Source organism: Nyctibius grandis, chromosome 20 (genome assembly GCF_013368605.1).
Source record: "Nyctibius grandis isolate bNycGra1 chromosome 20, bNycGra1.pri, whole genome shotgun sequence".
NCBI lineage: Eukaryota > Metazoa > Chordata > Aves > Nyctibiiformes > Nyctibiidae > Nyctibius > Nyctibius grandis.
The window spans coordinates 1133093-1147240 of record NC_090677.1 but is presented as its reverse complement, the minus strand read 5'-3'; the positions used below and the strand labels follow the sequence as shown (position 1 = coordinate 1147240).

At 44.2% G+C, this 14148-nt stretch overlaps 1 protein-coding gene across 2 annotated transcripts in view; it reads right to left on the bottom strand.

Moving 5' to 3' along the window:
• The window catches only part of PRKG1 (protein kinase cGMP-dependent 1), a 577366-nt gene that overhangs the window by 338056 nt on the left and 225162 nt on the right, over window positions 1-14148 (bottom strand). For both annotated transcript variants that reach the window (XM_068416564.1, XM_068416566.1), the window contains exon 3: window positions 6399-6512. In XM_068416564.1, coding sequence (XP_068272665.1) covers window positions 6399-6512 — 114 coding nt within the window. The remainder of the gene's footprint in view (window positions 1-6398; window positions 6513-14148) is intronic.

The window sequence follows — 14148 nt, the reverse complement described above, 5'->3', positions numbered from 1 at the left end:
ATAATTCTTTGGAACTGGATATATGGGACTTTCTTTTCTTTCACATAGAATCAATCAGGTTGGAAGAGCCCTCTGGGATCATCGAGTCCAACCATTGCCCTGACACCACCATGGCAACTAGACCAAGGCACTAAGTGCCATGTCCAGGCTTTTCTTAAACCCCTCCAGAGATGGTGACTCCACCACCTCCCTGGGCAGCCCCTTCCAATGGCTAATGACCCTTGCTGAGAAGAAATGCTTCCTAATTCTTCCTAATTCTTCTTTCAGACCTTTTATGTTAGAAACGTTGAAAGGAGGGAAAAAAGAACAAAGAATGAAACTTTCAAATTTTGGGTCATAATGTTGAAGACAGAATAAGGCACTACCTCTCCTTCTGTGTTACTGGGGTAGAATATGTAATGTAGAGCAGAAAGTATCTATCTCCCAGATAGGACTGGTAGCTTTCTACACTACAGACTTTTCAGTGGTGAAAGTCTGAGTCGAAGAGATGTTTCAATGGACAGTGTTCCTCAAACTCCTGAAGCGGTAAGGACTTGAATCATAGAATCGTACAATCGTTCTGGTTGTAAAGGACCTTTAAGACCATCGAGTCCAACCATTAACCCAGCACTGCCAAGGCCACCACTAACACGTGTCCCTCAGCACCACATCTACACGGCTTTTAAATCCCTCCGGGGATGGGGACTCTACCACTGCCCTGGGCAGCCTGTTCCAGTGCTTGACAACCCTTTCCATGAAGAAATTGTTCCTGATACCCAATCTAACACCCCCATGGCACAACTTGAGGTTGCTTCCTCTCCTCCTATCACTTGTTACCTGGGAGAAGAGACAGACCCCCACCCCACTACATCCTCCTTTCAGGCAGTTGTAGAGAGTGAGAAGGTCTCCCCTCAGCCTCCTTTTCTCCAAACTAAACACCCCCAGGTCCCTCAGCCGCTCCTCATCACACTTGTGCTCCAGACCCTTCACCAGCTTCGTTGCCCTTCTCTGGACTCGCTCCAGCACCTCAATCTTAAGGCACCAGAACCGCATCAAGATAAAAAAAAAATCACTGTATTCAAAGGAAACCAGTTTAAGCACTGGCTTGATACTTAACCACAACCAAAACCAAATCCAAATTAATTTGCTTTTGCTAAGTCATTGCAAATTATCCACGTTACCGAGCTCCTTGTAAAGTCAGGGTAATTTCTGGGGCCGCAGCTAGCAAGCTAGGGAAGTATTTCCATAGGACACCATAAAAAAAAAAAACAGTGGCAGAGAATTCAAACTCATCCAAGCTTGGCAACAAATTGATAAACTACTACCTTAATCGCTGAGTTTTGTACAATCAGCACTGCTGATGAGCAGAGAAGCTTGAGAACCTCTTGTGCTGGCTTTTGAGGAGACACCCTTAGTTTCTCCAGACAAAAGATTTACATGATTTACAGTTTAACAACTTCAGTTTGTGCTTTTTTTGGCTGATATAGTTTTTCTAAAAACATGGACTGGTGTTGAGTATAACCCCACTGAAACGGGCAGCCTCGGATCAAGATCGACTCGTGGCAAGTTTTTATTCGAATTTTGCCCCCAAGAGAATATAATTTCAGATGCTAAGGCCACCTCACAAATAAATATAATATCCTTAGTGCACGTAGAATCCAATCCTCTCACAAAATCAGTGCTCCTCAAAACTGCCTCCAAAATCACTGCTTAACTCTGCTCACCGGATTATTCTTTAATAGGAATGAGAACTACTGCACAATATTAACAGCAGATAAATTTCCACTTACTAAGAAGGTCTTTTGTGTTATGAAATGAAGAACTACAGTTTTATATACAACCCGAATTCAACTAGATTTTTTTTTGTCTTTTTTGCTTTTTTCTTCTGACATCTCATAGCTCCTTCTACCACCCATGTTACTAATAAACAAAACCACATTTGAATTTTAATGCCTTTTTGCTTCTTTCAGACTCTTGCAATAACACACTTGGAAATCACGGTTGCTTACGAATAAGCAAGACAAAATCCTTTCACAGAATCACAGAATCAACCAGGTTGGAAGAGCCCTCTGGGATCATCGAGTCCAACCATTGCCCTGACACCACCATGGCAACTAGACCAGGGCACTAAGGGCCATGGCCAGGCTTTTCTTAAACCCCTCCAGAGATGGTGACTCCACCACCTCCCTGGGCAGCCCCTTCCAATGGCTAATGACCCTTGCTGAGAAGAAAAAAAAAAAGGTGATGATAGCAATTTGAGATCTATGGGTAAACAGGTGGATTTGGAGAACACCACCCTCTGAAGGGGTGAGACACAGCATTTTAGCTGTCAGATAATCCATCCATAATGAGTTTTCCTAATTCTAATGCGCTGAATTTAATTATTTGTTGGAATCAGGGAGGAAAGTCTGTGATTCTGCTTTAAACTGCAAGTAGCATCAAGTTTTGCATTTAGGCACTTGAGAACTCTGGATAATAATGAATATTGATAGAGGAAAAAATCAGCTGCTGATTTGGATTTAGCTATATATGTAATGGAAGCCGACCTGTGAACACCAGCGCTTCAGAAAGCCACGACAGGGACATACTTGGAGCATCAGACTGAACAGTCTACACCAGAAAAAAAAAATTATTATTTCTGTAATATCTGGAAACGTAAAGCAAAAGCTTCAGAATAACACCCCCAAAAATATCAGATGGCAAAAATTGTAAGCAACTATCTTGAAGATGAGGCCACATGTCATGAGACGTGGCCCTACCTTCCTCAGGGCTTCTGCACACCCAAGGGTTTGGCCACTCTTTCTTAGACCCCGTCCCGCTTTTACTTAAGACTGTAATAATATTGAAAAAATATTATAATAATTCTCTTGGGGCAGGCTTTGAAAAGGCCTGGGCTGTCTTATTAAAGAGGTTGTAATGAACCAGAGGGAGTCAGATCGGAATAATTAAATTTTAAAGTCTTTTAAATTATTTTTAGAAGACGAAGTCCTTCCTACTATTTATCCCTTTAGTTTGCAATCTCCTACAGAGTGAGCACCAGCTCAAGGGCCCTGTAGACTAATGCAGTAAGTAATGACACCAAAAACTTTATTATTTACAAAGCCAAAGCAAGAGCACGCATACAAACGAGTTACAGCAAGAGATGTCAACAGAGCTGACACATCATTAGACCCAACGGCATGGTTGAGCTTCACGCTACCATAACACATCCTTCATTCAGTTTTTGCTGCAACTTCATTTTTCAAAAAGAAATACTTAATGTCCTTGTAATGAGGTACTGGCAGGCACATCACAGAATCACAGAATCAATCAGGTTGGAAGAGACCTCTGGGATCATCGAGTCCAACCATTGCCCTGACACCACCATGGCAACTAGACCATGGCACTAAGTGCCATGTCCAGGCTTTTCTTAAACACGTCCAGAGATGGTGACTCCACCACCTCCCTGGGCAGCCCCTTCCAATGGCTAATGACCCTTGCTGAGAAGAAATGCTTCCTAATGTCCAACCTGAACCTCCCCTGGCAAAGCTTGAGGCTGTGTCCTCTTGTCCTATCGCTAGTTGCCCAGGAGAAGAGGCCGACTCCCACTCCACTACAACCTCCCTTCAGGTAGTTGTAGGCTGCAATAAGGTCACCACTGAGCCTCCTCTTCTCCAGGCTAAAACAATCCTGACACTCTGGAGGTAATGAAAATCTAGGGCCTGAAAACTGAGAAGCCTTGATTTAAAGTGTTTCTCTAAATGAAAGTTGGATGATGTCCCTTGACACATCTTCACCATCGGTGTTGACTGGGTGTCTGTTTTCATTACAATCATCAATTGTTCATTTCTCCTGAAATAAACCTTGTAATGATCAAAGTTCTCATCAGACTTAATGGAATATTTACTAGTGTTCGCCTTTCTAGAGAATTATTTATCCTTTAGCCAAAAGAACAAACAGATGTTTGAAGTTGTTTGGCAGCAGCGGCAACAATTTAAGTCAATAATACGCCCTAAATTGATCCGTACACCTCCAAGACCTCTCTTCACTTAGGTCTAGCCGAAATGGTTCCCCCCAGTCGAGCTGTGACCTTGTGTGCCACCGCACTTGAAAGGATATAAAGCCAATTACAATCACAACTGCTACTTACTTGTGCGATAACGAGAGAGAAAATACCTACAAGTCACTTGCTGGCGTTGGAAACACGATTAAATGCCCAACAGCTGCTGGCAGAAGAAGGTGTATAATTATCATAATTTTATGATGCCGGTGGGAAAGGAACAGAGTACAACAACAAATGCAGACACCTCTTTCTTGAAGAGAGAGCTCTCTGAGGACAGTTACAGTTGTGACCTTACTACTGCCCCCAATTTAACCAGGAAAAAAAGGATTTGGTAAAACTAAGTGCCAAGTGGCAATCTGGAAGTTTGCTCAAGAGAAGAGACTTAGTACAGGAAAAAGTGAATAACAGGAAAAACCGATAGTAAAATCTGCTGCCAGTATTATTTCCTAGGGGAGTCAGTTGTACAAACACGTTGAAATGGACACAACACCAGAAGAGTGTGACTGTGCAGGATTATATAGGATCATAGAACCGTTTTGGTTGGAAAGGACCTTTAAGATCATCGAGTCCAACCATTAACCCAGCACTGCCAAGCCCACCACTAACCCATGTCCCTCAGCACCACATCTACACGGCTTTTAAATCCCTCCAGGGATGGTGACTCCACCACTGCCCTGGGCAGCCTGTTCCAGTGCTTGACAACCCTTTCAGTGAAGACATTTTTCCTGATCTCCAATCTAAACCTCCCCTGGTGCAACCTGAGGCCGTTTCCTCTCGTCCTATCCTTTGTTAGGTGATGTAGTCCTCATGGTACCACTGCATCAGGACCCTTTTAGCACTGCACTTTTAAGGGGAACTAAACAATAACAACTCTCCCATTTCCTTTCCTAAGACTCAACCCTCTCCTCTCTGTCTCTGCTCTTTCCAACTTATATAACCGTATTATCACATAAACCTGCAGCTTATCTGAATTTATCGCCATCATCAATCCCTCAAATCTTTAACTGGAGAGAAAAAAAGGCTGTATGGCTACATGGATAACGCACGTATGGGCCAGGAAGGTATGGAGAGGAGAGGGTGGATCAGCACCAGCTGCCATTCACACTTATATTCTGCTTGGTGGACTACGGGGAAGGAGATAAAGCATCTCATCAAAGAGCAGCCCCACATACAGTGTAAAGCAGCCTGGAGGTCTCTGGGGCTGTCCTCGTGGGGCTAGGTGTGACATGTGCACTATGCACATTTGCTACATCATCTGGGATTACTCCAAAGCATTTGCTAATCATTTGGATTACTCCGAAGCACAAACTGTGACACTGATGAATTATGTTGTAGCCAAGGATTTATCTGCAATAAACAGTACTTCTAAAAAGGCAAGGTTTGTGCAGGTGAAAATAGAGTACATCAGTCTAGTTCTTTAGGATTATGGAGAACAGCATGTTCTTCACAAAAAAATCTTTTCCTGTTTTGTCATTTCTGCCCATTTGTTCTCTTTCTCTCTCTTTTTGAAGCAAAATTAGGTATTTCGAAAAGGCTTTCTTCTGAACAGGGACTAACATGCCGCATTATTTTGGTACCACTTGTTTGTCTTTGTATTATTCTATCCCATCAGTACCATTCTAACTTCTCCCCTACAGCATCTTTAAACCACAGAACTATTTATCAAGTCCTATCAAACCTCCCTGCTGAAGATGCCACCAGAAACTCTTATTGTTAAGATCAAGGAGGGCTGTGATATCACGTATCCCAAATCTCAACTATTAATCTGAATTTAAAGAAAAACATATTTATGTTGTACATATCAATGTGATTTCCCTCTACTTCTCGTACAACCCAGGCTTTTGTCTATACATTCATAAAAGAAACCAGATTACAGGAGAAGCGCCGAAGACTTGGAGCAGGAGATCAGTGTCATCCAGGTTTTTTCCCTGAATTTTGTTTAGTCAGTTTAGGGGGAAAACAATGACCTGAAAAAATACATAAGCTTTACTTATAGAGTTTCCCTTGAAAACTTACACTTACAAGGGTCAGATATGCTCTTCTAACCAACAGCCACATCATGAGATGCAGCAGGGATCGTAAGGAGAGCTACAGTATTAGCTCCTACGCATAAGGTAGCATCAACCGCTGTGTCAATGTAGAAGATTCCTTACAAGAATAAACCCGAACGAAAGCATCCGGTGAAGCGCTTCTTCTCCATCTTCTTCCTGCTTACACTGCCTAAATTCCATACTATCATCCATGCCATAAAGAGTTAAACTAATTAAGACAGCGGAACATCTAACAGAGGTTGCAAGTCCACAGGAGAGATGAGAAGAACCCTATTTCCCCATGAAATTCCAAATTATTCCACATCAAAGATCAAAAATGAGCTTACTTTTGACAGTTGCTGTCCGGGTGCAGTTGTAGAGGATGGCTAACTCCCCAAAGACTTTGCCAGGTCCCATCGTGCACAGCTTCACGCCTTCTTTTGTCACTTCAACCTTCCCATCTGTGAGAAAGAAAAAAAAAAATAGACCACTTTAAAAGGGAAAGGAAGTTCTTTCAGACTTAAGTTTAAAATCATAGGATCATAGAATCGTTTTGGTTGGAAAGGACCTTTAAGATCATCGAGTCCAACCGTTAACCCAGCACTGCCGAGGCCACCACTAACCCATGTCCCTCAGCACCACATCTACACGGCTTTTAAATCCCTCCAGGGATGGGGACTCTACCACTGCCCTGGGCAGCCTGTTCCAGTGCTTGACAACCCTTTCGGGGAAGAAATTGTTCCTGATACCCAATCTAACGCCCCCATGGCACAACTTGAGGGTGTTTCCTCTCATCCTAAGTGTATTTGATTATACTGTGAACAAAAACACAGGAGTACTACAGCCTGAAAACCAATTAGATGTATCATGAAGGAGAGGGCATGAACTCAAAAAAATGTTAAGTACAACCATTGCATATACAAGCTTTCAACTCTTGAGTTTTCTTAGTGGAGTATCTGTACGGTCAGGAAATACTACACTACACTCAATGTGAGCTTTGTTTCATGTATTCCACCTTCAGGTGAAATTTTCTCCATATTTTGTGTTAAAAAAAGGAAAACATTTAGGTCTTTAATGCCACACATGGAAACCACAGAGTCATTTTGCTCACTTTCAATGAGAAACTAATCCCCGAGAACACTTAGCCATGAATAACACAGCTATCATCAAAAGGAAAATTATTTTGACCCATGGCCATTATTTAATTCCCATCTTGGCATCCCTTTCCTTTTTCAACATCTCATCTTAGGAGAGCAAGTCTGATCTAGCTGCTTCCCAACACGGCACCGGGAGGAGACACATGAGGGGGACTGAAAAGCAAAGGGTGAATGGAAAGAAAGAGGCTCAGGGCCAGTCTGAGGGTTTCAAAGGCCAGCTGAGGAACAAGAGCCAGGAGAAGGGAAGGAATTTAAGATGGTCCCACCACCTAGTGCACGCACAGGTGATTCAATGGCAAGAAGCAGAGTATACGCGTTACAGGGTTATCGTGCCTACGGCCACCATTTAGGCTCTAACGAATTAAGTGCAGGACAAAAATGAGAATTTCAAAGGTTATCCATCACTTAAAAGCTTCCTCCCCCCAAATTGGGACCAGATTCATAGAATGACACAACGGTTTCGGTTGGAAGGGACCTTAAAGATCACCTAGTTCCAACCCCCCAGGTCTCGCTGAACGGCAGCAAGGCCTGCTGGGGTATCGGCCACTCCTCCCAGTTTGGTGTCACCAGCAAAATTGCTGAGCGTACACTGAGAATTAAATTCTGAGGTTGCTGATTTATTGTTAGCTTCAAATGGACCCCAATTCCACTCCTTCTAACTTTCCTTTAAAAGTCAATTTATGTTTTCTTATTTTTTATAAATGTTTGATTCGTTTCTTCATAGTATCAACCTAATATGAAGCACAAAAAAATTTATCTCAAGAATGAGCAAAATCAACCTTTAATGGTGCCTCACACACTTCAGAGGCTCCTAAATGATTCTGAAGAATACATTTATTTTTTTTAATAGAACAGAGTTTCAGCAGAGCTGAAATGGAGATATCTCTGCAAAAAGCTCCACAACAACTATCTGCAAAGGGCATGAGTTTACTTCACTTTTAGCTCATGGAGTCGTAACCGGTTCCAGAGAAAAGACAGCCAAATCCGAGCACTAATGCACAAATAGATCCTATAATCCCAAAGAGTTTTGAGATCTGGCCACTGCTCAAGACGTCATCTGTTTGTTCCCAACACAATCCATGGTGATCATTCATCTTTGTACAAAGCTACATATATTCCCATATCCCATTTATTTTCTTCTAAAGACTTAAAAATAAGGAGTTGGGTTCTGACTCTTATGGCTCAGTGGATCTTTTTTAGGGGGGAAAGCACTTCTCAGTGTACTAAAAAATTATGTGATTCACTCATCATTACAAGTCAATGCTTCTTCATCCACAGATGCCCTCCAAGGACTGGGAGGAAGAGGAGATGAAAATCCCCACCAGAGAGTGACGATGCTGGGAAGGATCACACTGGGGTTGGAAAGAGCTCACTGGAGTAATCTTAGCTCAGCTCCCCTCAATTCACAGCCTATTTTTCACATGTCGAAAATTAAGCTCTCACTGCTGTACCTCGATGACAAATTCCTGCCTGGTTATGGCAAAGGACTGAGGTATGAGATGGAAAGCACAATGTCACACAGATTATTTTTACTACCGTCTTCACGACCCTTTTACTGCATCAACGATTTCCCCCTCTACGCAAGAAACATATTCGTGATGAAATTAAAATATTAATTTAAAAAGCATAGAGACGACTTCCTAGCAAAATATGTGGATAAAGGCAAGAATACGTAAGATCACATCCTACAAAAACAAAACCAAAGCAAACTAATTTGACTTACTGCAATCCCAAGCACAGGCTGGGCACAGAATGGATTGAGAGCAGCCCCGAGGAGAAGGACCTGGGGGTGATGGGTGACGAGAAGCTCACCATGAGCCGGCAACGTGCGCTTGCAGCCCAGAAAGCCACCCGTGTCCTGAGCTGCATCCCCAGCAGCGTGGCCAGCAGGGCGAGGGAGGGGATTCTGCCCCTCTGCTCTGCTCTCGTGAGACCCCCCTGCAGTGCTGCGTCCAGCTCTGGAGGCATCAACAGAAGAAGGACATGGAGCTGTTGGAGCGAGTCCAGAGGAGGCCATGAAGATGCTCAGAGGGCTGGAGCTCCTCTGCTATGGAGACAGGCTGAGAGAGTTGGGGCTGTTCAGCCTGGAGAAGGCTCTAGGGAGACCTTCTAGCACCTTCCAGTACCTGAAGGGGCTACAGGAAAGCTGGAGAGGGACTTTTTACAAGGGCATGGAGTGATAGGATGAGGGGGAACGGTTTTAAACTGACAGAGGGGAGATTGAGATGAGATATGAGGAAGAAATTCTTTGCTGTGAGGGTGGTGAGACCCTGGCCCAGGTTGCCCAGAGAAGCTGTGGCTGCCCCCTCCCTGGCAGTGTTCAAGGCCAGGTTGGATGGGGCTTGGAGCAACCTGGTCTGGTGGAAGGTGTCCTTGCCCGTGGCAGGGGGTTAGAACTGGATGATCTTTAGGGTCCCTTCCAACGCAAACCAGTCTGTGATTCTATGACACAGAGAGGGAGTCAGCTTCCAAAGGCAGAAGTTACTTAGATTTGTAGGTAGTTCCCCACCCACTGCCATGGTTGAGTTTAAGGCAGCAGCTATGGAGTTGAGCAGAACCCTGTAAGCTTCAGAAAACCCGTGAGTAAGCACAAAGTACTCAACCCAGTTTCTGTTTCACGGCAAACCCCAAAAGCCATTGACATTAAGCGAAAGATTACAGCTGAAGTTTCTCATGAGCCAAGGTTGTGTAGGCTTTGGATATTTATCCAAAAAAAAGACAACAAGCATTTGTTTTGATGAATTCAATAAGAATTTTTCTATATGAGAACTGCTCAAATTTGGAAGCAGTTACCAATAACTACTCTTAACTGCTTCGCAATTTAAAGGCGCTTTGCTTATAAAAAAAAAAAAATTATTTAAATGCTCATTTAACGTTCGCATTCAAACTAGTTTTATTCCTAATAAAAGCTGTTCGAAGCATAGATTGCAGAGAAGACACACAAGGCGGTGGCTGCATTTTTTGCTACAAAACCTGGTCCTTCCAGAATTATCACACAACAATGACACACAGGCATTGTTTGTCAAAACAAAACTAAAACTTGATTTTTTTGAAAGCTATAGAATATGAATTTCATATGCAGTCATTTAAAAGTGTTTTCTCCCAGTTCTGCTAATGAAGTGGTGTTTCAATTCCACCACCTGTTCTTATTTTGCCAATTTGAATATAAAGTTACTACAGGCAGATGAAATGGCTCTTATAAAACTTCTCCTGTTTCTGCTGGAAACAATCACAAGGAACGCAAGACTGTCACGGTGATGGAAATCCCGTTGGTTCAGAAAAGCCTCCCTAAATCCGTCTGAACATGAAAGCAACCTCTGTTCCCGCAAAGCATCGATGAATCTCCTCCTCTAGACCCACAGAGTTCTCCAAAGGGAAGGTTTCATGCGTAGGAAGATGAGCAACGCCTTAGAGAGGCTGGATTTTACATTCCCACCTTGTGACCAAGTGGCAGCTCTCCACTGAGAATCATAGAATCACAGACTGGTTTGGGTTGGAAGGGACCTTAAAGACCATCTAGTTCCAACCCCCTGCCACAGGCAGGGACACCTTCCACTAGACCAGGTTGCTCAAAGCCCCATCCAACCTGGCCTTGAACACTGCCAGGGAGGGGGCAGCCACAGCTTCTCTGGGCAACCTGGGCCAGGGTCTCACCACCCTCACAGCAAAGAATTTCTTCCTCATATCTCATCTCCATCTCCCCTCTTCCAGTTTAAAACCATTCCACTCATCCTATCACTCCATGCCCTTGTAAAAAGCCCCTCTCCAGCTTTCCTGTAGCCCCTTCAGGTACTAGAAGGTGCTAGAAGGTCTCCCCGGAGCCTTCTCTTCTCCGGGCTGAAGAGCCCCAACTCTCTCAGCCTGTCTCCACAGCAGAGGAGCTCCAGCCCTCTGAGCACCTTCGTGGCCTCCCCTGGACTCGCTCCAACAGCTCCACGTCCTTCTTATGTTGGGGGCCCCAGAGCTGAGGTTGCAAAACAGCTCTCGGTTAGTCCTAAGTGACCTTCTCACCACGCAAAGGCAGCGCCTTGGCACCGGGGATGCTTTCTACGCTCACAATGACCCCATTTCTGCACCACAAACTGCACCGCAGCCTGGTCCACCTCTGCACCACAAGTAGTCAAAGTTACTGGGTTAAAATAACCTTTGCCTTGATCCAGCACCTCCAGCTACAAAGCTGGTGGTGATTTATGGCTCCCAGCCCACCTCTGCTGCTCCTTCTCCCTTTTTCACGCTCATGCCAGAGCTGCTCCTCCTCAGCCAGCTGTACTCTTCTATCAAGCCACAAAACAGTCCGCGAGAGACTTCATTAGAGAAACCCAGCTGCTGCAGGAGAAAATAAAACTTGTTTTTTTTTCCTTAAATACGTAAGAGAAAGATTGAAGAGGACAGTAGCCTGAGGAGGGCTGGAATTGAAAGGCGAAGGTACTCGATCTCTGACACTACAGTAAGAGCAGAGAGGTGGGTAGGCTGCTCCTCCTTCAGCACGGTGTAGTAACATACGTGCTGCTTAATTAAAATTCAGCATACTGGAGGACGTCTCCCATTCTCCTGGCGTGTCATTAAGCAATCTGGAACATTAAAAACCTAACAATGAACTTCGCAGACCTTAAGCCCAACTCACCTCTCGTGGAAATAAAGGCTCTAACACAGCTCTAACCCATTTTCTTTCCTAGCTGGCAGCCTGCGCACTGCAGGTTTCCACGCAGGAAATAAATTGCTTTTTTGGATGTATCAACCAGATAAAGAAAACAAAAGAAACACAATACAATATCGATCAATTAACGGAGATAATTTTGCAACTTCCTTTGACATCTCCATGGATAAATACTAAATAATGCAAGTGATGCTTTACTCGGGGCAAGAAAGATTGCAAACCGCCACATTTCTGCCAAAATATTGAGCATTATTGAATTCAACATTGATATTTAACTGTTATTAATTTTGTTATTAATTAAATATGATATTTAATCAGCTGAGCTGATTTTCAGGAGCTTTAGCTTGCATCCAAACTGAGCTGTAAGAAACTACTCTTGATGGAGGGCGACACAAGTTACTTTTCATATAGACAGAGCATAAAATAAAATAAAAATCTCTGGGTGTTAGCTAGCATGGAGGACCTACCAAGGGTAAAGGCTGGCAGCTATATTTTGGTGGCTGTGCTTTGGATTCCCCTCAAGTCCCTACTCCTCTCCATTCCCACACGGACAAAATACGCCCCAGTATGATCTGACCCGTGAGTCACTTTGTTAATGGTCCTGCAAGCACTGAAATGGGCCTTTCCCCGTGGTCAGTGGTGTCAAAACACGCTTTCAGCAAGGCAAGTTTTACACATCAGTTCTCTAGCTCCAAGGGGGCCATCCATCTGGCTTTCTCACAAGGAAGGTGACGAGAGTGAGGATACAGAACACCACAGCCCCTCCAGAACTCACCAGCCTGCTCCCACCAGAAAGAGCTGCCAGCCATCAGTTCAACCGTGCACAACTCCAAAGAGTTTGGGGTTGGTAGATGCTCAGAAGTCTCAATTATACGGGAGGCTCTTTGGTTCTTTTTCCAGGCTCTATTGTTTTAATCACGTCCCACCTTTGGCAAAAGACATTTTTTACCCTCACTCCTTGGATTCAAAACCCAGCAACCTCTTTTATCTTCATTTATTTTTTCCCCAGCCATCCTCCTGGATGATAAGAGCTAAATCACAGAATCATAGAATGGTTTGGGTTGGAAGAGACCTTAAAGATCATCTAGTTCCAACCCCCCTGCCACAGGCAGGGACACCTTCCACCAGACCAGGTTGCTCCAAGCCCCATCCAACCTGGCCTTGAACACTGCCAGGGAGGGGGCAGCCACAGCTTCTCTGGGCAACCTGGGCCAGGGTCTCACCACCCTCACAGCTAAGAATTTCTTCCTCAGATCTCGTCTCAGTCTCCCCTCTTTCAGTTTAAAACCGTTACCCCTCGTCCTGTCACTCCATGCCCTTGTAAAAAGCCCCTCTCCAGCTTTCCTGTCGCCCCTTCAGGTACTGGAAGGTGCTAGAAGGTCTCCCTGGAGCCTTCTCTTCTCCAGGCTGAACAGCCCCAGCCCTCTCAGCCTGTCTCCAGAGCAGAGGAGCTCCAGCCAAAAAAAAAAAGCCTTATCCTCGTTCCTTTGCACTGATTTTTATGTAAATGCCATTCACTTAGGCGTAAAATTTTCACGTTGCCAAAGGCTTTGCCCTCTTCCTCACCCGTTTTGTCACTTGTCATCCAGAACTCACAACTTTTCTTAGCAGCCTGTAAATTAGCTGAAGAAACAGAAAATTATTTGTGGTGTGTGCAGCTAAATTTATCCGTTCTCGCTGCCTCCTAACGCATTTGTGGAACGCACTGTTTGCACTATTACTTGTGCTTAAGTGCACTGTTCAACTCCCAACAGATCCAACTCCTCCGAAGGATGAACAGAAACCTGTAGTAAGCACGGTGCTCCTCTAAGGCAGCTACAATAAGTCCAGGCTGTACCAGTAAAGCATCGCTTTGGAAAAAAAGAGTATGTTATAAAACTAGCAGCCTCAAATCTCCAGGGTGACCTTGCACCCTGCCATCGAGGGCAGCGCCGTGGAAGCTCTGAAACCACCAGCTTTGCATTTTTTTTACATACAGCTTTTGGTTGTAACTCAAGACCCCCTGAAAGCCAGAGCCAGTTTGCAAATTTCAGGGAGATGCACTAAGATTTCGGCAAATGAATCCAAGAGGAAACATCTTCCCTCGCTGCCCTGGCTCCCATCACGCTTTCCCAAGCCCTGCAACTGCCAACCATAGCCACGCTTTTGCCAATTAAACTCTGCGTGCTAATTGCATTGTAGTTGCAAATTTAATTGAGGAGCAATTCAAACTTTAATTGCTAAGTGGCTAGTTGACACCAGAGCCAGTGCGATTAAGATTTGTTAATATTTTTGTTTCTTTCA